The 27,003-nt window shown below is 44.9% G+C and overlaps 1 protein-coding gene across 3 annotated transcripts; it reads right to left on the bottom strand.

The window, feature by feature from the left end:
* Window positions 1-1,148: 1,148 nt before the first annotated feature.
* SDHB (succinate dehydrogenase complex iron sulfur subunit B) lies at window positions 1,149-26,701 on the bottom strand. Of its 3 annotated transcripts, none has more exons than XM_048824869.2 (9): window positions 26,558-26,701; window positions 25,333-25,481; window positions 23,578-23,663; window positions 20,072-20,208; window positions 19,578-19,694; window positions 15,872-15,973; window positions 13,662-13,784; window positions 2,607-2,731; window positions 1,149-2,435 (listed from the first exon to the last, which is right to left on the bottom strand). In XM_048824869.2, the coding sequence occupies exons 1-8, from the start codon at window positions 26,630-26,632 to the stop codon at window positions 2,654-2,656; spliced, it is 867 nt and encodes a 288-aa protein (XP_048680826.1). In that variant the 5' UTR covers window positions 26,633-26,701; the 3' UTR covers window positions 1,149-2,435; window positions 2,607-2,653. The 3 variants fall into 3 exon arrangements, with proteins under 3 accessions (XP_048680826.1, XP_048680827.1, XP_048680825.1); XM_048824870.2 differs by having other exon boundaries at window positions 1,149-2,440; XM_048824868.1 differs by lacking the exon at window positions 1,149-2,435 and having other exon boundaries at window positions 2,514-2,731.
* Window positions 26,702-27,003: the final 302 nt, after the last annotated feature.

The raw sequence follows: 27,003 nt of genomic DNA on the forward strand, positions 1-27,003 counted from the left end.
ATTTCTCAAATTGGAGATCCGGACCCAAAAGGGACTTGCGGGGGGCGTGTGTGTGTGTGTGGGGGTGCTGCAAGGTTATTTTAGGGGGGTTGCAGTATTGCCACCCTTGCTTCTGTGCTGCCGCAGCCTGCGGAGCTGGGTGGCCGGACGGTGGCAGCTGCTGGCCGAGGGCCCAGCTGTGCAGGCAGCAGCGTAGAAATAAGGGTGGCAACATCACACCAGGCCACCCTTCCTCTGCGCTGCTGCTGGCGGCAGCTCGGCCTTCAGAGCTGGGCTCCCGGCCAGCAGCCGCCGCTCTCCAGCTGTGAAGGCAGCACTGCCACCAGCAGCAGCGCAGAAGTAAGGGCAGCAGCACCGTAAACCTTCCCCCCCCCCCCCCCCCGTACAATTACCTTGCAAACCCCCAACCCCATTTTGGGGTCAGGATCCCTACAATTACAACACTGTGAGATTTCAGATTTAAATAGCTGTAATGATGAAATTTACAATTTTTTAAATCCTACAACTGTGAAATTGACCAAAATGGCCTATGAATTTTAGAGCCCGACCCATAAATAAGAGGATGAGATGAGTGCGCTTATCATAAATGCTGGATTGCTGTAGCCATTCGGAACTGGAGCTAACCAGTAAGCAGCACCCCCCCTGATCTGAAAAGAAGCCATAGCAGCTGAAGAAGAAGGATGTTAACCCACACTCCAGACAAATTCCAGCTCTGGTAATTATATGGTAAAGACCTGAGGTTCCCTGCACTTTCAGCTACATACAGTGTTCTCCACAAGAGTTGAGGATGGAGAGTAAATTGTTGCTACCTTCTTTACTGCAGAGGTGGCTGCATTTCAGCAACAGGTAAAGCCACCCTAGTGATGGACACAGCGGCCAGCCCTTGTACTGTATTTGGGATGCTTTTGACATGAAGAGCTCAAAAAATGTAAATCTTTAATTTTGTATAGGCCATGGACTTCAATCCTCAACTAGTAGAAACTGATTAAAACAGACATTCCCCTAAAATATGCCAACCGGTACATTCCCTTTCCTTCCCATTAAAACAAAATTCTGCATGGCCGGGATTTATTCATTCTTAGGTGAAGAGACAGTCTTAAGAAATCATCAAAACTTTGTTTCACAGAGGAAACCTTCTACACGGATAATGCTGATGGTGCACCACAAACTTTATTCTCATTCTTTCCTTGTCTTCTACAGGGTTTCTTTCACTCAATATATGATTTTGCCTCTGGCATCATAAAGATAAGTAGCAAATTGATTTAAGCTGTCAGCAGATAAAATTCACCAGAATTCAAGAGGAGATTATTCATTTGACTCAGGAACAATATGTGATGAAGATATGAACATCGACTCAGATGCTCCTTTGCCTCTTAGCAATAGGGAGCATGGAGAGTACATTTTTTATAAGGTAACAAATTATTCATATGGAAACTAAATTTTTCCCATAGATGGAAGAGATTGTCAGATTTTGCAGAAGGGAAGATGTAATAGAATACAGACATATCAATTAGTTAAAGGGGACATGTGCCTGCAGTTAGCTGAAAGCCATTAAAATATTTGCACATGGAATCTTGTGGATCTGTATCCAATTAGGATGTTAACCGGTGCCGATGGCTTTCAGGAACTATTAACCACAGGTCATCTGCAACTGAGTGAAATATGTAGCACACGGGGCACTCAATGAGACTGAAAAGGAAGCAAATTGAAAATTGATTTAACCACAATCCATAGCCAACCTATGGAACTCATTGCCACAAGTTCTGAGAGCACCCCAGAGTTCTAAGTACTCAAAAAAGGAGCAGATAGTTATATGAATAAGAACACGCAGGGTTCCATTAAATAGAAGTATGCTTCAGGAGGGATGTAACTCCTCGTGCTTCAGAGCAGACCAGTAACTAACAGGGGAATAAATAACATTCCACTATGGGTAGCTTATTCCACAGTTTTGCATTACAGGGTTTCTTGCACTCGGAAGCATCTGATGCGGACAACTTCTTAGCATGTACGCAATGTATGCAGTGCCTGACCAGGATTCATCCCTGAATTTGTTGCGCTGGTTGGATCATTAAGTTCTCGGGCTGGGAGACCACTGGTCTGAGGCAGCATAGCACTTGCCTAGGTAGTTACAGTTTCATTGACAGGCAAGGTTCTTCCCATAAAACCTCCCAAATTTTCAGGCTGATGATTCCCACATCACATGTAATTTCTACCCACACACCTTCCTTGAAAGCTTCTCCCATACCTTTAACCTCAGCGATGGCTATATTTGAATGAACGTTATTAGATGAATTATCGTCTTCGGGTTACTACTTTGCTGTGGTGCCAACGTGGAAACAGATGACTTCCCCATATCCAGAATCTTAGAGTGAAGCCTGAGGTGTAGCACTCCCATAACCTGCACACACCAGAGGTCAACCAATTTCAGACTTCAGCTGGACTTTACAAATTCATCCAGGAGGCACAGGGGAGAGAGAGAAGTTGGTTCAATTATATTAATATAGTAGGAGCTCTTATTTGTTCTTTACAGTATTTATTGTACATGCATATCTCTGGAAAACATGAGTCCCTGCTGGAACCCTCTTTCTAAATCAGATATAAATTACCTTCAGCTACAGTATGTGCGTTTTACGTCTATGATTAAGAAACAGCATTATGCGCTGACTGCCTTCTCTTTGTAAGTTGACATCATTTTCTTGATTTCGGCAATTGCTTTTCCAGGGTTCAGTCCCTACAAAGACAAAGTGTAACAGTTAGCAGACAGAGAAATTAACACTACACTTAATAGAGTTTCCTTTACATCAACGTGGGTTGGTGTTGTAAGCTCACAGCCACGCCAGCCCCACTGAGGCAAGCTGGCAGAGTGTGGGCTGCAAAATCCACGTCTTCTCATTTTGAAAAATAAAAGTAGAGTCCACCTGCTCCCATGGGAAGCCCCAGTATGGTGTCTCCTTTTGGTTGTTCGCATGATATGGTGCACAGGGGAGCCACTCAGTTATGATCTACCCCAGACAAGACAGGCAATATCCTGGATGTCTCTGCATACCATAACATGAGAAGATGCAAAGTCACTGCACTCCCAATTCCAACTTTTCAGGGAAGGAGTGGAGCAATGTCTGGGGGTGGGGGGAGGAGAGGAGAGGAAGAGGCAAGCCAGGTGGGGTGAGTGGGGACATATCCAGCAGGTAGCTGCCTCTCTGCAACGGTGCCCAATTCTGACCGATAAAATCTCCAAAAAAGGCCCTCGTTCAAATGTTTGCAGCCCCTTCCTGGGCCACAATATATATTTGTTAGCACCAGCCCATGTCATTTTAAGAAACAAAAATATTTGTTATCTTTTGGTCTGAATACAGCAAGACCTAACAAGCACCCACTCAAGGGACTGACAACAAACCTAATGGCTCAAAGAGATAAGATCTCTTGATTAAGTTGGAGCAGCGTTGTACTCAATACATTTGGAGGTATTTTCACATGGGCTCCGAAGGCAGGAGCTTGCCTAATCAAGATGGTCTCCTGTGTAAGTTTCACTGGAGTCAAGATACAAAACCTGATGTTTTATTTAAAACTAGGAGAAAAGAAAGAACCGCATCTTAAATGGAACCTGAGGGATAGAAAGCAAAAGCACTTCAGGCTACAACACAAAAATGATTCTAGCACACCATCGTGCTTCTGGTTGTTCAGTTTTCCAAAGGATGTTGTTGTTGTATTGTAGAGCCACCATTCATGCCGTGAAAGGACTTTATATAATCCTGTAGTGCTGCCTAACTAAATGAGTATGCTTAATCTCAACATAAAAGGGAAAAATCACAAGCACCCTGCCAGACCGCTAATCATGGAGAATTCAGATATGTCCAAGGGAAGACCCAGGGTTACAGTGTCTAGGTTGAAACATGGTGATTATTAACTAATAAGTAAGATACCGGTAAGAAACACAAAACCCATGATTAGCTGCTTCATTATAATGCTCACACAATTGTCTCTCTCTCACCTGTGCACGCGCACACAGGATCTTCTGTTAGTATAGATGAACAGTGACTTCAAGGGAACTACATCAGTTCACATCAACTGATGATCTAGCTCCAAATGTAACTGGTTACCTACATTCTGTAGAAGTCAGCAATAAATGTAACCTGGAATCACAATTTAATACGCACAGAAGCACTGAGTTTTAGTGATCAGCACTTGTAGAGATGGATGATCCCTGAGAATCTTACTTCCAAGAGTTACGTAGTCCTGGAGCAGGCATTTGCCTCCTGCCTACTAGGTAGTGGGCTTTCAGTTGTAAATCTGATTAGAAGCAATTTCTTTGCTGTTTTCAAAAAGCTATAGGGAAGAATTTCACACCTTTCCAGATGCAACCCACGTAGAGTTAAAGAATACTACTATTTGCAGGAGAGCTAGACCCCTTCAAACTTGATTATCTGCCATGACAACTCACTAGGTCACTGCCTGATGGAGATTTTACTTTCTGCACAGATTTGATTTGAAAAATTCATTCCCGTGGTTCTGAATGTAGCGATCTGCACATTATTAACAAGCAAACTGGGAGCTACCTAAACTGGCCCTGGTAACAGGCTCCCACTGCATTACAATTCCCAGACATAGCTGAAGCCCACTTTAGCGTCTTCACACACTCACACACTATATAGCACTTCAATGATACCCTGAATGGCAGGAATATGAACAGATACTTATTTAGAGGATAAACGTACTGCTCTTGATGGTCTAACACCAATATTTAGAACCATGATAGACTTCCCTCGCCTACCACAACTCAGTGAAGGCACTGCAGTCATTACCTGCACCTCCCACTGCTATTATAGCCCTAATCTCTGAAGCAGAGATTACTAATTGTGCCTAATTGAGTTGAAGTGCATGGCAAATATCCCCTAAGAAGGCAGCTTTCAAGACTTTCTGGAGTCTTGCATCCGATGAAGTGAGCTGTAGCTCACGAAAGCTTATGCTCAAATAAATTGGTTAGTCTCTTAGGTGCCACTAGTACTCCTTTTCTTGGAGCTCATAAGACTCTTTCCTGGATTTTTTTCTTAGGGTGGGTGGGAGGTAATGAGGCCCCTTGCTAAGGGGGTGCATATGTTCCTAGGAAAAAATCCCAGCATTTCACAAACATGTTAGTCAAGAGACTTCCTTGCTCGCACCCCAGTCATTGGGCCCACAGACTGAGTGCAAGTACCCCTGCACCTATGACCCCCACTGGTGAGGGAGAAGAGATGTCACAATTGCTTGTAATACAAACAATGGGCTTCAGTCACCGTTCCATTCCATGATAGGTTTCACTTATTGCTATACAAGTGCAGCAGCTGATTGTTCACACACAAGAACATACAGCACATTTCAGAGGGCAAGTTTAAAGTTTTGTTCAGCCTGATGCGCTCTCATTCCTCAACCTGATCGTCTAACAACCTACATGGGACTCTACTCACCTGCTCCCACCGCACATCATCTTTGCAAACATCCTAGCAGTGAGATCAGGCAGGGAGGGTGTGACCTTACCCAGGGCACAATCTGACCCGGTTATCAGCTGTATCCCCTCAGTTCTCCAACCTGGGATGCTTTTTACACTGCTTTGTTGTGAGAGCTACCACTCCTGATTTGATCACACACAGCCTCCGGCATGTAAGTTACTCCCTGTTATACTGTGAAGGGTGCTATGGCCAGCCACCTTTGAATTACACAGCAGAGCAACACCAGCAAATTCCCAGTCCCGGACTTTCCCCCAAGAAATGAACACCTGTACTGCCCAGCCCTCTACTGGGCAACACAAGCTCATATAAAGTCTGTCATGTTATCAATAGAAAATGATATGCACAGATCATGTTATCCTAAATGGAGCTTCCCAAACACTTCAATCCAAACACCCCGGTCTAGATCAGTGGTTTGTGACGCATGACCAGAAAGGGTTAAACATCCCGCAGGATAAATGATACAAATCCAACTCTTAAAGACACATTAGTAGATAACGTTTGTGTTTGTGTGTGTTTACATATATATTGGTAGAGGTTAACAATGTAATCAAACAGTCCCTGGCTATGCTGTATTGTTAATTCAGAGATCAAAAGGACATCTTAACATTTAAATGAACTGTAAACATAGGATATCCTATATTCATCTCTCCTTGAAATGTATAGCAAATCATCTGTGAATGGTGGAAAAACAGGCAATTGCCTTATGTTAATCTGTGTAGATAATTACCAGTGATGCTTAGGAAATGTTACGAGCTGTTACAAGAAGGCCTGAAACTATATAAAGATGTTATGGGTCCCAATCCTTTTATTATATCTCAGATTCTGCTTGAGACTTCATGCAAGGGAAGCTTAAGCCACAAGGCTGAGATTCCTGACTGGACCACCCTGAATATATATCGGAATATAAGCTATGAACTAATTCTGAAAGAGCTCTTTGCAACTACAAAGCTCCCATCTCTGCTATGAATCTGAATCTCAAGAATTGTACTCATGTCTGTATGTATACTGATCTTTTAACCAATATACTCTTATTTTTTTAATAAATTTTAGTTTAGTTAATAAGAACTGGCTGAAAGCATCTATTTGGGTAAGATCTGGAATATTCATTAACCTGGGAGGTAATGTGTCTGATCCTTTGGGATTGGTAGAATTTTTTATATGATGAATAAGATTGTCAGTAATCCTCATTATATTTGACTTGGGTGTCTGGGTGGAGGCCTGAGGCTGGGTTGCTTTAAGGGAACAGTGTTGTTGGCTTCTGGGTAACCAGTGAGGTATTGTAGAAGCTGTTGTGTGCTGGCTTGGTAAATCTAAGTATTGGAATATCCACCAGCTTCAGGGATTGTCTGCCCCATTCTTTACTGTTCACCCTAATCGAGCGACCTCAGCTGGCTCCCCTGGGACTCCAGTCACAGTGGTTCTCAACCAGGAGTATGTGTACTCCTGGGTGCATACAGAGGTCTTCCAGGGGGTATGTTGTTAGGATATAGATATTCAGGTCTGTCTGTAAAGGCCTACACTCTAAGCCCTGGTCTACACTAGGACTTTAGGTCGAATTTAGCAGCGTTAAATCGATTTAAACCTGCACCCGTCCACACAATGAAGCCCTTTATTTCGACTTAAAGGGCTCTTAAAATCGATTTCCTTACTCCACCCCTGACAAGTGGATTAGCGCTTAAATCGACGTTGCCGGCTCGAATTTGGGGTACTGTGGACACAATTCGATGGTATTGGCCTCCGGGAGCTATCCCAGAGTGCTCCATTCTGACCGCTCTGGACAGCGCTCTCAACTCAGATGCACTGGCCAGGTAGACAGGAAAAGAACCGCGAACTTTTGAATCTCATTTCCTGTTTGGCCAGCGTGGCAAGCTGCAGGTGACCATGCAGAGCTCATCAGCACAGGTGACCATGATGGAGTCCCAGAATCGCAAAAGAGCTCCAGCATGGACCGAACGGGAGGTACGGGATCTGATTGCTGTTTGGGGAGAGGAATCCGTGCTATCAGAACTCCGTTCCAGTTTTCGAAATGCCAAAACCTTTGTGAAAATCTCCCAGGGCATGAAGGACAGAGGCCATAACAGGGACCCGAAGCAGTGCCGCGTGAAACTGAAGGAGCTGAGGCAAGCCTACCAGAAAACCAGAGAGGCGAACAGCCGCTCTGGGTCAGAGCCCCAAACATGCCGCTTCTATGATGAGCTGCATGCCATTTTAGGGGGTTCAGCCACCACTATCCCAGCCGTGTTGTTTGACTCCTTCAATGGAGATGGAGGCAATACGGAAGTAGGTTTTGGGGACGAAGAAGATGATGATGAGGAGGTTGTAGATAGCTCACAGCAAGCAAGCGGAGAAACCGGTTTTCCCGACAGCCAGGAACTGTTTCTCACCCTAGACCTGGAGCCAGTACCCCCCGAACCCACCCAAGGCTGCCTCCTGGACTCAGCAGGCGGAGAAGGGACCTCTGGTGAGTGTACCTTTTAAAATGCTATACATGGTTTAAAAGCAAGCATGTGAAAGGATTACTTTGCCCTGGCATTTGCGGTTCTGCCTTTGCAAAAGGTTTCTGGGGAGGGCAGCCTTATTTCGTCCTTCATGGTAGGACACTTTACCACTCCAGGCCAGCAACACGTACTGGGGAATCACTGTAGAACAAAGCATTGCAGTGTATGTTTGCTGGCATTCAACCAAAATCCGTTCACGCGGTGAGAGGAGGCAAAATGCGACCTTGTAACGAAAGCACATGTGCTATGTATGTAATGTTAACAGCAAGGTTTACCCTGAAAGAGTGTAGCGACTGTTTTATAAAATGTGTCTTTTTAAATACCGCTGTCCCTTTTTTTTTCTCCACCAGCTGCATGTGTTTCAATGATCACAGGATCTTCTCCTTCCCAGAGGCTAGTGAAGCTTAGAAAGAAAAAAAAACGCACTCGCGATGAAATGTTCTCCGAGCTCATGCTGTCCTCCCACACTGACAGAGCACAGACGAATGTGTGGAGGCAAATAATGTCAGAGTGCAGGAAAGCACAAAATGACCGGGAGGAGAGGTGGAGGGCTGAAGAGAGTAAGTGGCGGGCTGAAGACAGGGCTGAAGCTCAAAGGTGGCGGCAGCGTGATGAAAGGAGGCAGGATTCAATGCTGAGGCTGCTGCAGGACCAAACCAGTATGCTCCAGTGTATGGTTGAGCTGCAGCAAAGGCAGCTGGAGCACAGACTGCCACTGCAGCCCCTCTGTAACCAACCGCCCTCCTCCCCAAGTTCCATAGCCTCCACACCCAGACGCCCAAGAACGCGGTGGGGGGGCCTCCGGCCAACCAGCCACTCCACCACAGAGGATTGCCCAAAAAAAAGAAGGCTGTCATTCAATAAATTTTAAAGTTGTAAACTTTTAAAGTGCTGTGCTTAAAGTGCCGTGTGGCATTTTCCTTCCCTCCTCCACCACCCCTCCTGGGATACCTTGGTAGTCATCCCCCTATTTGTGTGATGAATGAATAACGAATGCATGAATGTGAAGCAACAATGACTTTATTGGCTCTGCAAGCAATGATTAAAGGGAGGAGGGGAGGGTGGTTAGCTTACAGGGAAGTAGAGTGAACCAGGGGGCGAGGGGGTTAATCAAGGAGAAACAAACAGAACTTTCACACCGTAGCCTGGCCAGTCATGAAACTGGTTTTCAAAGCTTCTCTGATGCGTACCGCGCCCTCCTGTGCTCTTCTAACCGCCCTGGTGTCTGGCTGCGCGTAACCAGCAGCCAGGCGATTTGCCTCAACCTCCCACCCCACCATAAACGTCTCCCCCTTACTCTCACAGATATTGTGGAGCACACAGCAAGCAGTAATAACAGTGGGAATATTGGTTTTGCCGAGGTCTAAGCGAGTCAGTAAACTGCGCCAGCGCGCCTTTAAACGTCCAAATGCACATTCTACCACCATTCTGCACTTGCTCAGCCTGTAGTTGAACAGCTCCTGACCACTGTCCAGGCTGCCTGTGTACGGCTTCATGAGCCATGGCATTAAGGGGTAGGCTGGGTCCCCAAGGATACATATAGGCATTTCAACATCCCCAACAGTTATTTTCTGGTCTGGGAATAAAGTCCCTTCCTGCAGCTTTTGAAACAGACCAGAGTTCCTGAAGATGCGAGCATCATGCACCTTTCCCGGCCATCCCACGTTGATGTTGGTGAAACGTCCCTTGTGATCCACCAGAGCTTGCAGCACTATCGAAAAGTACCCCTTGCGGTTTATGTACTCGGCGGCTTGGTGCTCCGGTGCCAAGATAGGGATATGGGTTCCGTCTATAGCCCCACCACAGTTAGGGAATCCCATTGCAGCAAAGCCATCCACTATGACCTGCACATTTCCCAGGGTCACTACCCTTGATATCAGCAGATCTTTGATTGCGTGGGCTACTTGCATCACAGCAGCCCCCACAGTAGATTTGCCCACTCCAAATTGATTCCCAACTGACCGGTAGCTGTCTGGCGTTGCAAGCTTCCACAGGGCTATCGCCACTCGCTTCTCAACTGTGAGGGCTGCTCTCATCTTGGTATTCATGCGCTTCAGGGCAGGGGAAAGCAAGTCACAAAGTTCCATGAAAGTGCCCTTACGCATGCGAAAGTTTCGTAGCCACTGGGAATCATCCCAGACCTGCAACACTATGCGGTCCCACCAGTCTGTGCTTGTTTCCCGAGCCCAGAATCGGCGTTACACAGCATGAACCTGCCCCATTAGCACCATGATGCATGCATTGTCAGGGCCCATGCTTTCAGAGAAATCTGTGTCCATGTCCTGATCACTCACGGGACCGCGCTGACGTCGCCTCCTCGCCCGGTATCGCGTTGCCATGTTCTGGTGCTGCATATACTGCTGAATAATGCGTGTGGTGGTTAATGTGCTCCTAATTGCCAAAGTGAGCTGAGCGGGCTCCATGCTTGCCGTGGTATGGCGTCCGCACAGAAAAAAGGCGCGGAACGATTGTCTGCCGTTGCTCTGATGGAGGGAGGGGCGACTGACGACACGGCTTACAGGGTTGGCTTCAGGGAGCTAAAATCAACAAAGGGGGTGCCTGTACATCAAGGAGTATTTCAGGCAGGACTGCACGGAGGGTTCCAATAAGAAATGGTGCACCTAAGTTATCGTTGTTATTGGAACAAGGAGGTTAGCCTGGCCTCTGATTGATACATGGCTAGATTTACCTCGCTGCACCTTCTCTGTGAGTGACTGCAGTGTGACCTAGAGGAATGAGTCCCCTAGACAGGGGAGGAGGCAAATGAGTACAAAACAAATCTGGTCTATTTCTTGTTTTGACCCACTCCATCTATCTTTTACATCTTTGGCTGGCAGCAGACGGTGCAGAAGGACTGCATGCCATCCACATCTCATGGCTGCTCGGCAGAAGATGGTACAGTACGACTGCTAGCCATCCCCATCTCTTGCCTGCCTGGCAGAAGATGGTGCAATACGACTGCTAGCAATCCTCATCTCTTGCCTGCCTGGCAGAAGATGGTACAGTACGACTGCTAGCAGTCCGTATCGCCTGCCCGCTCACCATAAGACGGTTCAATAGGACTGACTGCAGGACTAAAGAGAATGACCTGGTCAAGTCACTCCAAATTTAGTCCCTGCGCCCATGTCTGCCCAGGCGCTCCCAGCCGACGCGGCCAGGAGCACCTCGGACACGATGAGGACGACTACCAATCGTATTGCACCGTCTGCTGCCACAAGGCAAGGGGTTGCTGCTACTGTGCAGCAAAGCCGTACCGCGTCTGCCAGCACCCAGGAGACATAGGGTGACGGTTACCTGAGCGGGCTCCATGCTTGCTGTGGTATGGCGTCTGCACAGGTAACTCAGGAAAAAAGGCGCGAAATGATTGTCTGCCCTTGCTTTCACGGAGGGAGGGAGGGAACGGGGGCCTGACGACACGTACCCAGAACCACCCGCGACAATGTTTTAGCCCCATCAGGCATTGGGATCTCAACCCAGAATTCCAATGGGCAGCGGAGACTGCGGGAACTGTGGGATAGCTACCCACAGTGCAACGCTCCGGAAGTCGACGCTTGCCTCGGTACTGTGGAAGCGCTCCGCCGAGTTAATGCGCTTAGAGCATTTTCTGTGGGGACACACACACTCGAATTTATAAAACCGATTTCTAAAAAACCGACTTCTATAAATTCGACCTTATTCCGTAGTGTAGACATACCCAGAATTTAGGTGTATTCTTATCACTTGGCTAGTTATAGAGGTATAAAAGAAAGAATCAAAATCACTGTCTGCCAGTGTAAGGGCCTTCTCTTACTGTGACAGTCTGAGGCCCTGTTCTTAGGCTAAGGCCTTTGGCTAAGCAACAGAGGCAGCCATAAGCTGGGAAGTGAACGGTCACGTCTTCACATTCCAAACTAGTCACATTGAAATAAGGTGCTATTGGGCTGTTAGGAATACAATCCTGTCCTGATAGTGCGTATCACCTCCAGAGAAAGGGAAGTGCCTAGAAAATGTAAAAGGAAACTTAGTTTGATAGCATCCTGTCTGGCAAGAACTCACTTATCAATAGCTGGGATGTGAAATCCTCACTTCTGTATTGTTTTGTCATTATAGTTCCCACTTTGCTATTGTTTGTCTGTATAATCTCTGTCTGGTTCTGTGATTGTTTCCGTCTGCTGTATAATTAATTTTGCTGGGTGTAAACTAATTAAGGTGGTGGGATATAATTGGTTACATAATCATGTTACAATATGTTAGGATTGGTTAGTTAAATTTCAGGAAAATGATTGGTTAAGGTATAGCTAAGCAGAACTCAAGTTTTACTATATAGTCTGCAGTCAATCAGGAAGTGGGTGGTTGGGTGGGTGGGAGGGGGGAAAATTGGAATCATGTTTTGCTAAGGGCAGGAATGGGAACAGAGACACAGGTGTAAGGCTCTGTGGTGTCAGAACTGGGAAGGAGGATACTAAAGAAGGAAACAGAAATCATGCTTGCTGGAAGTTCAACCCAATAAACATCGAATTGTTTGCACCTTTGGACTTCGGGTATTGTTGCTCTCTGTTCATGTGAGAAGGACCAGGGAAGTAAGTGGGTGAAGGAATAAGCCCCCTAACATATGTCAATTAATTTAGATCAGTGTTTCTCAACCTGGAGATCACAGGACAGGTTTTTTGGGGGGAGGGGGGAGGTGTCGCAAGTGCAGGGCCTACATTAGGGGTGCCAAGCAGGCTTACTGCCTGGGGCTCCACAAAGCTAAGATACACGCTTGAGCCCCAAGGAGAGGGCTCGAGCTTGAGACTCCTGAAAGGAGGAACAGTAGTTTGGAAAGGTTGAGAACCACCGGTCTAGATAAAACAATAAGACAAGTTTATTAACAGTAGAAAGAAGGTAATGACTGAGGCTATATCTACACTATGCAGTGTTTAGCGACACAGCTGTGCTGTTAAAAGACGTGCAGCCTAGCCACTGCTTGTCGGCAGCTCTCCTGCTGAGAGAAACTTCCACCTAAACGAGTGGCATTAGCGTTTTACAAAGCGCTGTTCACACCGGCACTTCTTGTCAACAAAACTTCTGTCTTTCGGGGGCGGGAGTGGTTTGTTTTTTTTTTTAAACATCTCTGAACGACAAAAGTGGTGTCTTTCACTTGCCTGTGTAGACAAAGCTTGAATCTTTCAGCCAAGATCCCTCCCCCAGTCCGGAACTGTTTAATTTGTTCTTCAGGTGTTATGGAAACCGTGGGTAGAAAGGAGGAACAGATAATTTGGGGCATCTCCTTTCTCCTCTTTGAGGATCATCTCCAGCTGAGGTTCAGGAGACAAAGTCTGTGTGGACAGAACCCCCAGCTGTTTCTTTTTGTCAAGATGTAGATTTTTGCCCACATCCTCTTTCCTGCCAAAGGGTGGCCACTTAATCAGGTGATAGTCCATTTGATCTTGCTGACATCTGGCTGAGGTGTCGGCTAAACTTGTGTCTCTGGGGAACTGGTTTGACTCTTCCCCAGACTTGGAACATTGCTGTGTTAATATCATATAGCAGAATCCTATAACTTTATATACATCACCACCACATATTTTACCAGAACAATAATGATCAGTAAATTATGAGTTTTCAAATGATACCTCACAAGGCATACTTTGTACGAAATTTATCATAGTGTTGAAAAAGGGGTGAACATAGGGGTACATGCTGTCAGAGGGATACGTACCTTGGGGCAAGTCTGTGTGCAGTTCATGATGGTATGACAGCGGTAGAGGGAAAATGGGTCCTCAAGCTGTGCCAGACGTTCTTCTGTGTAGTCATCTCTGGAGTCAATCATCCAGCGATATGCCTGAAAAGCAGAGCGTTACTGGGCATGCTGTATCCTTCCATACTTGGAAAAAAGCATTTGATTAAAGATACATATCAAAAGCATGATTTAACTTAAGGCTTTCAGTGCGGAGTCTAAATCACTTCCTTTAATATGCTGCAAAAATCCAACTACTTCTTTAAAATCTTGGGTGCAATTGTTATTGGAAGTAATTAGTTAAAATATCTGGAAATTGTTGCAATAGCTAATGTGATCTTTCATCAATGGAACAGTGATTAATTTGCTTCCTCTGCCAGTGCAATATGCTCAGTGCATTAGCATGACAGGTAAGATGAAGATGAAAACTACTAAGTAGTTTTCATCTTCAAGGCACTTTAGAAAGTGTTATTTGCTCAGAACACCCATGTGAGGTAAGCAAGTATTACTATCATTTTAACACCACAGGCAAGGAAACTGAGGGAGAAAAATTAGAGAAAATATAGTCACAGAGAGAGAGTCTCAGAGCTGGAATTTGAACTCAGGAATTCCTGGCTTTCTATCTTGTGCTCACAGTCTCTCTCTCTCCACAATGTATTATATTCAGTACTGACCCACTGATCTTTTGGAACAAGCCAGGAAGTGGGTTTAATACCCTTCTTTGGAATGAGGGGAAAAAAAAGGGGATCTCTAAAGGACAGTAAAGAACATGACCCAGTTAGTCTATGTGTATCATCCAGAAGAGCAAGCCAGCCTCTGGTAAGCAGTGGAAAAACAAGATACCTTCTATTTGTGCCTTACTGCTCTTCAGGCTGTTAGATAATGAAAAACGCTTATTACCTAACCCTTAAGTAGTATCACAAGGCCTTTCATAACATCTGTATCATGCCCCATCCACACTGTTCACAACAAGCAGGGCTTAGAGTGAATAACCAACACTAACTGGGGATGAATTACACAGGATTAGAGAGAGGTGCATCCCCGTGTGGGGCTACTGACTTTTCAAAATTTATTTTCATAAAATATCAAGGTTGGAAGGGACCTCAGGAGGTCATCTAGTCCAACCCCCTGCTCAAAGCAGGACTGATCCCCGACTAAATCATCCCAGCCAGGGCTTTGTCAAGCCTGACCTTAAAAACTTCTAGGGAAGGAGATTCCACCACCTCCCTAGGTAACGCATTCCAGTGTTTCACCACCCTCTTAGTGAAAAAGTTTTTCCTAATATCCAACCTAAACCTCCCCCACTGCAACTTGAGACCATTACTCCTTGTTCTGTCATTTGCTACCACTGAGAACAGTCTAGAGCCATCCTCTTTGGAACCCCCTTTCAGGTAGTTGAAAGCACCTATCAAATCCCCCCTCATTCTTCTCTTCCGTAGACTAAACATCCCCAGTTGCCTCAGCCTCTCCTCATAAGTCATGTGTTCCAGTTCCCTAATCATTTTTGTTGCCCTCTGCTGGACTCTTTCTAATGTTTCCACATCCTTCTTGTAGCGCGGGGCCCAAAACTGGACACAGTACTCCAGATGAGGCCTCACCAGTGTCAAATAGAGGGGAACGATCACGTCCCTCGATCTGCTGGCAATGCCCCTACTTATACAGCCCAAAATGCCATTGGCCTTCTTGGCAACAAGGGCACACTGTTGACTCATATCCAGCTTCTCGTCCACTTTAACCCCTAGGTCCTTTTCTGCAGAACTGCTGCCGAGCCATTCGGTCCCTAGTCTGTAGCGGTGCATTGGATTCTTCCGTCCTAAGTGCAGGACTATGTACTTGTCCTTGTTGAACCTCATCAGATTTCTTTTGGCCCAATCCTCCAATTTGTCTAGGTCCCTCTGTATCCTATCCCTACCCTCCAGCGTATCTACCACTCCTCCCAGTTTAGTGTCAAATATATTTTATAGTGTTTTAATATATTTAAGGTTATTTACTAAATCCCCTTGCTCTTGAGCTCTGAGTAAACAAGACCCCCTTAAAAGGATTTACAGTGCCACATTGCACATTTCCACTGGCTTCAGAAAAAGGGGAAGTGCCAGAAAGTAACTCAACAACCCTGTTTTATCAAACACCATCATGCCGCCCTGCCCCCGCCCCGCCCCTCCCCCACGACACAGCAGTTACCTTCTTCTTACCTGCATAAGCACTGCAGGGCCCAGGTATTTGTCTCCATTCCACCAGTAACTGGGGCAGCTGGTACTGCAGCAGGCACATAGAATGCACTCATAGAGTCCGTCCTGAATACAAATGGGAGAAAGGAGAGCCAGCAATGCAAGACATTATCTATGAAACAATTCTTCTGAAAGGTGATCTTCACAGACATGTGCTTCCCTGGCCACCCTCTTCCCCCTTGTGACTTCCTACTTCCATATGTTCCCATGCTAAGTGTGGTAAAGGACCAGTTTCTGCACTTGCAGAGAGATTCCTGTCAGTTGGTGCTTTGAAACAGGAAACCAGGGATCCTTTACTTATGGCTGTATTGTAATAAGATTCTTTGTGGAGGAAGGGGGCAATGAAAATAGTGGGGGAGTAGGAGAAGTGGAAGAGAAAACAATGCTTACATTCCAACAGCTTGTTTCATGCAGGCCACACTGGGCTTGTAAGGAAAAGCATGGAAGCATCAAGAGCTGATCATAGCTCAAGTCAACATTCCCAGGAGGAGAAGGAAATAGTGAAGGCTACCAAAAGAGGAGGGCAAAACCACTAAAGAACAGAAGTGGTATTTTACCATGTGTTTTGAACAGATCCACAAATACAACTTAGGGCAGTCATACCATCCCCTGCTCTCCCAGCCACAACATGAAGCTACTTCTATATACAAAACACTGGAGTTGTGTTTTTCCTTTAACTATTTGCTGGAGCATCACAGGATCCGGCACATTATATGAAAACAGATAATTATCGTATCCTGACTGTTCAGAGTTCCATTTATTAGGGACACTGAGAGAAAGAAAAAAGAAAAAAAGGAGATGTACTATACAGTATGGCACTGGACCTCTAGGCCAGTGTAGACACAACGCCTGTAGCTAGGAACACAATAGTCCATTATTTCATAGTAGAACTCCCAAGCGTAGACTATGGATGAACACAAGTCAGGAAGCGTCCTCTGATAAGTAAGAAAAAATAAAAGTAATAGGGTCATTTTTGTAAGAGGGTCCTCTATGTCCTTCCCCCCACCTCAGGTTAAAGGGTGTTGCTTGATCTGATTTAAACTTCATTTCTGAGTATTGCTTCTTGGGGATACACTCTAACTGGGCTCCCCTTTTAAAGAACGAACCCTATTTGCACAGGACTGCAATTCTGAAGGTTTTTGAATTAAAAATACAAGAATAAATTTATCAGCGAAGAGGAGCAATAAAATAAGTCTACAGGAGAAGAGATGGGTTGTACTGCAGTGAAATCCTTCCAAATGTAGGAAGTATCAAACTCATTTTCAATACTTCAGCTATATTTTCCTAAAAAATTGAAGCTTAAGTTTCAAGAAGCTAATCAGAGTTTGTGGTAAAAGTGCTGTATGACTGGAGAAAAGGATTCAATGTATTTTTGGAAGACTTAAAAGGACAAAGTCAAACTGAAATTAGCTTCTTTCTCAAAACTTTTACCAGTTAGTAGTAATACCCGAGATTATAAGAAATAAAAGATTTGAGAAAAATGTTTTGTTTTTTCAGTTTACTTTGTGCATTTGACACCACATCGTGCCTGGTCAGTTTTGCTTTGTGTAGGTTTTCATAAAGCAAGATAAGAATTTTTTTTAGAAAAAACAGCAAAACCCGAAACACTGGTAGTATCAGACTCCAGCACTGTATAGCAACTGAAAAGACCTTTAATTCATTTTTTTTAAACTGATGAGATTTCAAATGGATGCCACTTTATAAAAGGAAAGCTGACAGGACTTTTAATTTAATCATCCCATATACAGATGGCACCATGGCATCTTTTCCATACCCTAATCCAGACTTTCAGACCTTTGGATGGGAAATTCTGGGGTTTTGTTAAACAACGTACAGTAAAAGCTTTTTTATCTGGCATGCTGGGGGAATGGGGGGTGCCGGTAAGTGAAAAATTCCAGTTAACTAAGAGGGAAGGAGTTTGGGTGCGGGAGGGGGTTGGGGCGTGGGAGGGGATGCAGGACACGGGCTCCAGGAGGGAGTTTGGGTGGAAGCTCGGGACAAGTGCACAGTAGGGGCTTTGGGGTGCTGGATCTGGGGGCGCTTACCTTGGGTGGCTCCCCACAAGTGGTGAACTGTCCCTGCTGCTCTTAGGTGGAGGCGCGGCAGGCGGCTCTGCATGCTGCCCCTGCCCCGTGCTGAACGCTGGCTCTGCAGCTCCCATTGACCAGGAACTGCATCCCCTCCCACACACCAAACCCCTCGTGGCTGTTCCTTTGCCTAGGAGCAGCAGGAACATGTCACTGCTTCTGGGGAGCTCCAGGTAGGGAGCCTGCCAGCCCCGCGCCAACTGGATTATAAACTGAACTTTTTATGAAGATTAGAAACACCGGTTCAGAGAGCTTTCCAGTTGGTACAAGGCTGGATAAACACACCTTTTTCTGTACTGGTATTTTATGGTACCACTGACATTTTTAGCAGTCATATGATGGCTTCATATGTCAGAAACACTGGAAATTTTCAGATATTCCTTTAGAAATGATATCCTGTTATTTCTCACATGTTTTTAAACAATTTCTTAGGGTTGTTTTGTTTGTTTTTTAAAAAAGGAATATTTGCAGTTCAAACTAAGCCCTCTTTCACTTCTTTGGACAACCTAGCCCATCTGCTCCTCCTTGATACTGCAGTGATATTGCAAATGCAACACCATGGTATTGGCCATAGCAACAGACCAATGTCCCTAGCACAGAATTATAACTTGATAACAGGATCTTTCCAGACAGGCTGGGGTGTGAAGAGAAAAAACCTGTATTTTTCCACCAACTGTAGCAAAAGGGGAAACCTACAGAAAGTTACTGGCAATGTAAAATGTTCTCTCTCGAAATGTTTTCTTTTTTACTTCAAGGCTTTTCCAGTGGGCAAATCTTTTTAAAGGCCCTCCCATCTTCAATCCTAGCTGTCAACAGTGTAAAGCCCCCAAAGGGCTTACTTACCTGGGAAAACAACAGTGTGTTAAAACATGACCAACAAAGACTCATGGTACCTTATACAATATTAACTGTGGCTTAACACCATGGCTATGTCCACAATGCCAAAAACATGTGTTTTCACACTGAGCTAGCTAACGTGCATTAGCTATTTCCCTGTAAAATCCTAGTGGAAACAAGGCACTGTCGTTTTTACCATGATGTAGTCAGCTGAGGTCTAACTTGGATAGGGGGTATAGAGTTGACCACACCAAGCTACGTCAAGGTAATACCTACAAAGCCTAGTCTCACCTCGCTGTAAAATCACAGAGATCTAATGCATGTTATCTTGATATAAAAAAAGCAAAAACAAAAAACCACAAAAACATTTTTCTTTGGCAGCGAAGACAAAACCTCAGTGCAGACAGCTGATCTGATGTTTAAGTCCGTGTCTACACTGCTTGTTTTCCCATCATGTTAGACTACAACCCATAGGAGTTGTGGTAACTAACACTATGTAGTTAGTTTCCCCATGCAGACAAACCCACAGAATCCACATTCCAGCCAATCAATTCCCACCACATAAGGGAATCTCTGAAAGGATTCTAGCAGGGATGTGAAATGACTGCACCTTCCACTCTGCACCTACCTCTAAGGAACAGCCCTGACTTACATACGACGACAGACTTGTTAAAATATCTAACCTAATTCTTATATGGATGAAATTAAAGCACCGGGGTGGGGGGGAATAAAACATGAGTATTAACCAGTTTCTGACGATCTTCTATAGACTGCAGATACTGTTCTTTGCCCTGATTCGATTCATCCCTCTTCTTCAGGTAAGGCTCAATGGTTTTGTACTGAGCATAGAAGTTACTCATGTCCTGAGTTTAAACAAAAAGACAAAAATTATTTTACTAACTATTTACTATGATTTGTACTAGCAAGAGATCAGACATTCTGTACGCACATTCAGGCAAAATAAGTGTTGCATTTGCCCCTTTAACTTCCCACTTCCTATTTAACAGTAACAGGTGTAACCACTGGCTATGAAGCTACAGGAATAAGGAATCAGTTACTCAGCTCTCTCTGCCCCAGCTCTCATTGTTCTGTCACAAAATTTTTTAGAAAGACATTATATAAAGGTACGAATTTTGGAATGATCTCTCAGCAGCGTGCCGCTCTATCCCTGAAAACCACGGTATAGCCTGAAACACTGTCATCCGTGGTCCCACAAATCACAAGAGAGGCAGAAACTCACCGGAACGAGATCCTTTACCACATACATATGGGGGAGAGGGTAGATTTTGGAGACCTTGCTAAGGTTGGTGTCAATTCTTTTGGTACAGGCCAGGGTGTTCCCACCATTGATGTTCATAGCGCAGGAGCCACAAATGCCTGAGAAGGAGAGAAGAGACAATGGAGCATTGGACTTGTATCCTTTCACCCTCTTGGTGGGGCCTTCTTGCCCCAAACTACCCCTTTCTCCCAGCCATTATGCCATCTTAAAAGCTAGTGTAGTTGTCACTCTTCTACCAGAAGAAAGATCAGAATTCTCTTGGGATCTCATTCAAAGCCACTCTTGTGCCAGCCAGAAGTGTCACTGTTTAACAATGAAACAGGCTCCATCAGACTTCCATCAAGAGATGACTATGTTGGGTCTGTAGCAGAAGCTGGCAAATTCAGGGTTGACAAAGGTAAGGTAATGCACATTGGAACGAGTAATATGAACTACACATACACATTACCAAGCTGTAGCTATGCAGGAAATAGATTTGGGTGTAACTGTGGACAGCTCCCTGGAAGTTTCTGTGCAATGTGGAACAGTGTTCAAAAAACACACGCAAGCAAAATATATTTGAGGCTCTACAAAGAATGGAATGGAAACTATTAAGATTATAGTATCTTTATATAAAATCCATCACACCCCCGCAGCTGGAGTACTGTGTTCAGATCTGGTCACTCCATCCCTAAAGGGATGTAGCAAAGACAGAAGGGGGCCTAATACAGGTGACCCAAAAACCAAAGAAGACTGAAGGCACAGTGAACTTCGATACAGGGGAAGATTGAAACAAATTGGGATGGCGTAGCTTAGAAAAGAGACATGACAGAAGATTATAAAATAATGAATGGTATACAGAAGGTATATTGGACGCTGCTATTTATCTTTCCACAATTTAAGAACGGGAAAGCCAGTGAAACTGAAAAGCAACCATTTTAAGCCTAACAAAAGGAAACACTTTTTTGCACTGGTAATAGATTCTGTGGAACCTGTCCCAAATATCACCGAGACGAAGAGATTTAGTGTTCCAAAGAGGGATTCACTTTTTATACGGACACAAAAATTTTAAGGGGCATAAAGCCCAAGTTTAGGGGATAAGCCAAACAGTAACTAACAGGTTAAGGAGCTTCCTTTGTTTATTCTATTATGCAGATTCTTGAACTGTTCTCAGAAGCATGTGATACTGGCCACTTTTAGACAGGGTACTGGACTAGCTGGACCACTAGTTGGATCTGTGTGGAATTCCTGCACCCTCTGACAGCCCAGCAAGCTATCAATAGGGACTGGAGAGCAAAACAATGTATGTGGCAGAAGAGGACATATATTAGGTCAGCCCAACACGATATGGGACTGTTAAACTTTTAAAGAACAATATTCAAAGCAACTACTTCCAAATGCATAGGGAACTGAACTGAGAGTAAGCACCACCTCTTAGGTATTTGTTTCCTCAACACCAGATTCTGAAAGCAACTGCACAGTGTGAAATTCCTCGTTGTGATATCCAGAGTCAATACTGGGCAACAACATTTAAAACCAGATGTCTTTTAGACAGTTCTGGGGAAAAGATTGTAGTACTTGAGACTAAACAGAAATCTATTCCCCTTCCGTTTGTTTCTGGTTTTTATTTGCAACCTTGTATAATTAGTTAAAAATGAGGACTCTGCCCCTTTCAACCCATCTTTCTGTCCCATGCCATCACAGCACAACTGTTCCCAGGTCAGCACACTGACGTTACTAACAGAATTATGGTCTCACCCTGGGACTGAGCAAGAGAAGCTAGGCTGGATAACAGAGAAGCTACAAAATCAACATGGTACTCATTAAATGGATAAAAAATTGGCTAGCTGATATATCTCAAAAAGTAATTGTGAATGGGAAATTGCCATCAACTGGGAGCGTTTCTAGAGGGTCCCACAGGAGACTGGCTCTTGGCCCAACACTATTCAATATTTTTATCAAAGACCAGGAAGAAAAAGAGATAACTGATAAAGTTTGTAGACTACACAAAGATTGGTGGAATGGTAAATAATGACAAGATAGGTAAATGATACCGAGCGATCTGCATCACTTAGTAAGCTCGGCGCAAGAGAACAGCATGTGTGTTTCAAGACAGTCAAATCAAAGACCTAAGAACGAAGAGCCTAGGCCACATTTAAAGGATAAAGGGCTACTCTGGGAAGCAGGGACTTTGAAAAAGACTAGGGGTCATGACGTATAATCAGCTGCACATGATACTTACATAGAATCATAGGGTTAGAAGGGACCTCATCTCCTAGTGCGACACTGTGACTAAAAGGGCTAACGTAATCCTTGGATGTATAAACAGGAGAATATTAACTACAAGTAGAGAGGTTATATTACCTCTGTATTTTACACTCAGGTGACTGCTACCGGAATACTCTGTCCAGTGCTGGTGTCCACATTTCAAGAAGAACATTGGAAAAATTGGAGAGGGTTCAGAGAAGAGCTGAAAAAATGACTGAAAGATTGGGAAAAAAGCCTTACAGTGAGACTCAAAGACTTCTACCTACTTAATTTATCAAAGAGAATAGACTAAGGGATGACTTGATTAAGGTGTATAATTACCTACATGGGGAACAGAAATTTGATATTAGAGGGATGGCTCTTCAATCTAGCAGACAAAGGTAATGGATGGAAGTTGAAGCTAGACAATTCGGACTAGAAATAATCTGCAAATATGGAACAGCGAGGGCAACTAGCCACTGGAACCATTTACCAAAGATTATGGTGGATTTTCCATCACTGGACATTTTAAAATCAGGATTGGATGTTTTTCTAAAAGATCTGCTCTAATTCTAACAGGAATTAATTCAGGGAAGCGCGTGTTCTATAAGAGGTCAGGCTAGATGAACACAGTGGTCCCTTCTGGACTTATAGTATATGAAATATTTGCAAAACCAGAAACAATTCTTGGCCAATTACCCTCCTGCATTCTAGCACACACAAAGGAAGACAACAGAAGTGGCTTTTAAAATCATCAAGGTTGATTTTCCCCCGACGCTAATTATTTAACCTGGTCAAGAGTGAAAAATCCTTCAATCATTCCCAGCAAACAAAACAAAACTCAGGAGCAATAATTTTGACTGATGTACTGAGATTGAAACAAAGTTATTTGATAACTTTCCTCTATGAATGAACCTAGCACTTGAACCTGACAGATGTCAAGTGCCCTGTACTTAATAGCATCAGAGGCAGTATAGTATACGAAGGTAGGGTGACCAGATGTCCCAATTTTTGGGTATTTTTCTTATATAGGCTCCTATTACCCCCACCTTCATCCCGATTTTTCACACTTGCTGTCTGGTCACCCTATACTAAGGTCTATCCTGAGTTGTTCTCCTGGACATAGGATATCCACTCTCATCATCCACTTTTGTTTAGATGAGTATCTTCTCAGAACCCAGTGTGTCAAATGATCCACAACATAACTGATTTTATAATTCATTATAAAAAGAGCACCTCACCTTCCCTACATGATCTGCGGAAGGTCAGAGTGGAGTCCATCTCATTTTTTATCTTGATCAGCGCATCAAGTACCATAGGCCCACACCTATAATGGAAACCAGTCACTTTAATAAACCTGCATATTCCCCACAGCCCAGCTATTTCCTTTCCACTCTTTTCACACATTAGATTCTGGAAACAAAGTTACTTGTCTGACCTTGTTTGCAACAACTCCCTCTTTGCTCTTGATGAAATTCTGAAGAGATTCATTTCCTTATTTGAGGAGCAGTATCTGCACCCCCCAGCTATCGGCCTATATGTCTGTTGTTACAGAACAGAGATCCTACAAAAACTGGATTTTTTATTCTTCGCATTTCTATTAGGAAATGCCTATCAAATATACTAAGGATAAAAATTCTAAATACAATAGCTTGCCCATTTAAACCAATCCCAAGTGACAAAATATATATCACCCAATCAAATAAAACACAGATACTACCCCATGTGCTTTAATACACCCCCTCACCAAAATTCCTGGGGGGTACAAAGCCACCAAAAAACCAGATGAGCTTCGCACTGTGCCCCAAAGATCAATAACTCTGGCTGGGTTGGACAGTGAGGAGGCTTTCATTGTAAATGACCTTGCTACAGACTCCTCCCCTTTAAATCAATTATGAGTTTATTATTATGAGTTTTAGTGTCCTCATTAAGCATAAATGAGGCGATAATACATAAGGAAAGCCAGGTCTCAAAATCATTCAAGTATGTAATAAATAGGTTTATGTAATAGGTAAGAAACAAAATTCCACCCAGAAACTAGTCAGAAGCCAATGCTGACTACAGAGTAGCAACAGTCAGCTCTCTCCGCGAGATTTTTTTTTAATAAGCATGTGGCTACGTTCTGCATTAGTTTAGAATTTCAGAATAGACTTAAATGGAACCCAAGTAGTGTGCAATGGATCCTGAGGAAACAGAGGCACAGGTGTTTGTACCAAGGTTCCTTCCTACATCCCAGAGGAAAGGCTGCACACTTCTTGCTAACTGCAGAGGGAAAAAGTGTTCTTGGCCACAGCTACCACTTGAGCATCTCTAATACAACCCCAAGCTGCAAACCCAAGTGATAAATGGCAGGCACACATGCTCACTTTGAGAGGAGCTGATGTAACCTCCATAATTTCTGCTGGATCCTTCTCTTGATATACCAGCATGAGCTGTACATGCAGCATGGTTCCACTTTGGAATATACATGGAAACTTTATCATGTACTCCAAAACATGTTAAAACCTTGGATGTGTTTGCGTTTCTAGTATGGCTTGGGGACATTTGAGGGTCTCATGTACATTCTGAAATTGAACTATCCTTTTAATCATCTTGAGAGACACCTGTGTTGGACTCCTCTGGACACAGTTCTACTTATCACGTTCTGGCCCTGTGTTACCATCAGGTTAAAGGAATTGTACTACATGGTTGTACCTTTACTTCCTTTACCTGGTGACAACATTATCTGGTCCCATCTACACTGGCAAAATCAAGCTTGTTATAACATGATTGAGACACGTCTGTACGGTAACTGATCATCCTAACATAGCTTGAATGATCATGTAAAACTAATACAGCTGCTATGACCTTTAATTAACAGCTACAGAGTGACTAAATTAAACCCACGTCTAGAGTCTCAAAGGATTTACACCACTCCAAAGCTGACAGAGGAAAAGGCATCTCTGTGGAGCAGCACGCTGGGGTCAGCATCCATATAATTTGACATGCATACTCACTTATTCAGATCAATTTCATAGGTCTGCATGTGCGGCTTGTCCCCAGGCTTGTCTGGATCCCATCTATAGATAGCAAACGTCTTGATACGTGGGGCTACGGCCTGAACAGCGGGTGCTGCTGCAGCTGCTGTCTGTGCTCCACGGCAGGCCTATGCTCAAACAATGACAACACAGCCCCTTAGATTTCCTTCGTGTATTTTTCTAGACAACACATGTTGGGTTGGGAAGAGATTTATTTTGCTGCCTAGCGATTAAAGCAAGATTTCTGTAGTCAGGAGCCCAGGATCGACCACTGACTTACTGTGTTGCCTTCAACAGGCGTCCACCTCAGCATTTTCATTTTCTAATTAAACAGACAGAGATAATACTTACACCTTACCCACATACCTGCTACAGGTTCCAACACTGCTAACATCAGAGGAGAATTACAGATCCAATTTTGGGTAGCGTAACCACCACATATAACGTCTACAGGGCGTAGCCTATCTAGATGTCCATTACTTACTCATATATTTTTGGCATAAATCGGTAGAGAGCACCATGACCAACCTAGAGGACTTGCAGCGGGGAAGGTTTAGATTGGATATAAGGAAAAACTTTTTCACTAGGAGGGTGGTGAAACACTGGAATGCGTTACCTAGGGAGGTGGTAGAATCTCCTTCCTTAGAGGTTTTTAAGGTCAGGCTTGACAAAGCCCTGCCTGGGATGATTTAACTGGGAATTGGTCCTGCTTCGAGCAGGGGGTTGGACTAGATGACCTTCAGGGGTCCCTTCCAACCCTGATATTCTATGATTCTATGACTTTAAAAATGATTCACGTGCCTCTCAAAAACCTCATTTTTAGCCAAACAGAACAGCTGTCACCAAAGTCACCGACGTGTCCCTGGTGGCCCCAAATCTACCCAGCCTCGCAGCGCCCGCCCCTATTTCACAGAGAGAGAAACTGAGGCACTGAAAGGGGAAATGATTTGCCCAAGATCAGACGTTAAGTCAGTGACGATGACGGGGGAGCCCCCAACCCACTCCCAGGGGGCGATGAGGGGGGGCCTGGCAGAGGCGCGATGGGGGCAGGAGACCCAGGCAGGGCACTACCAGGAGACTCTTCACTCCTGGATTCCCTCGGCCCCTTTCCCCTCACAGCCCCCTGGCAGCTCCCCACCTCCTCCCCTCTGTGCCCAGCCCCCGACCCGCTCCCTGACGTATCCGCCCGCCGGGCCCCCCTCACCTGCCGCGCGGCCGCCCACAGGGTCACCGCGGGCACGCAGCGCTTCAAGGAGACGCCGACTACGGCCGCCGCCATCTTGGGCGTGGACACCCACCGCGAAACGGGCCGCCACAATCCCACAGGCCACCGCGACGGAACAGGAAAGGACACTGCTTTCCCTAAAGACCACAGAGCCGCGACTAGGCGGCCATACTGGGAGTGGCTAAGTAGGGAGACAATGGAAGGGCCTATGGGGAGGGGCTGAACCGCTGAGGAGCGATGGAGCCAATGGGAAGCCACATTGGGAGCGCGAGAGGGCAGAGAGCGCCAATGGGAGGCCACATTGGGAGAGGCCGCCGGCAGATGGAGCCAATGGGAGGCCAGATTGGGAGTGGCCCCGTGCAGATAGAGCCAATGGGAGGCCATATTGGGAGAGGCTCAGGAGATAGCGCCAACAGGCGGCCATA

The sequence above is a fragment of the Caretta caretta genome, chromosome 18 (genome assembly GCF_965140235.1).
Source record: "Caretta caretta isolate rCarCar2 chromosome 18, rCarCar1.hap1, whole genome shotgun sequence".
Classification (NCBI taxonomy): Eukaryota; Metazoa; Chordata; order Testudines; family Cheloniidae; genus Caretta; species Caretta caretta.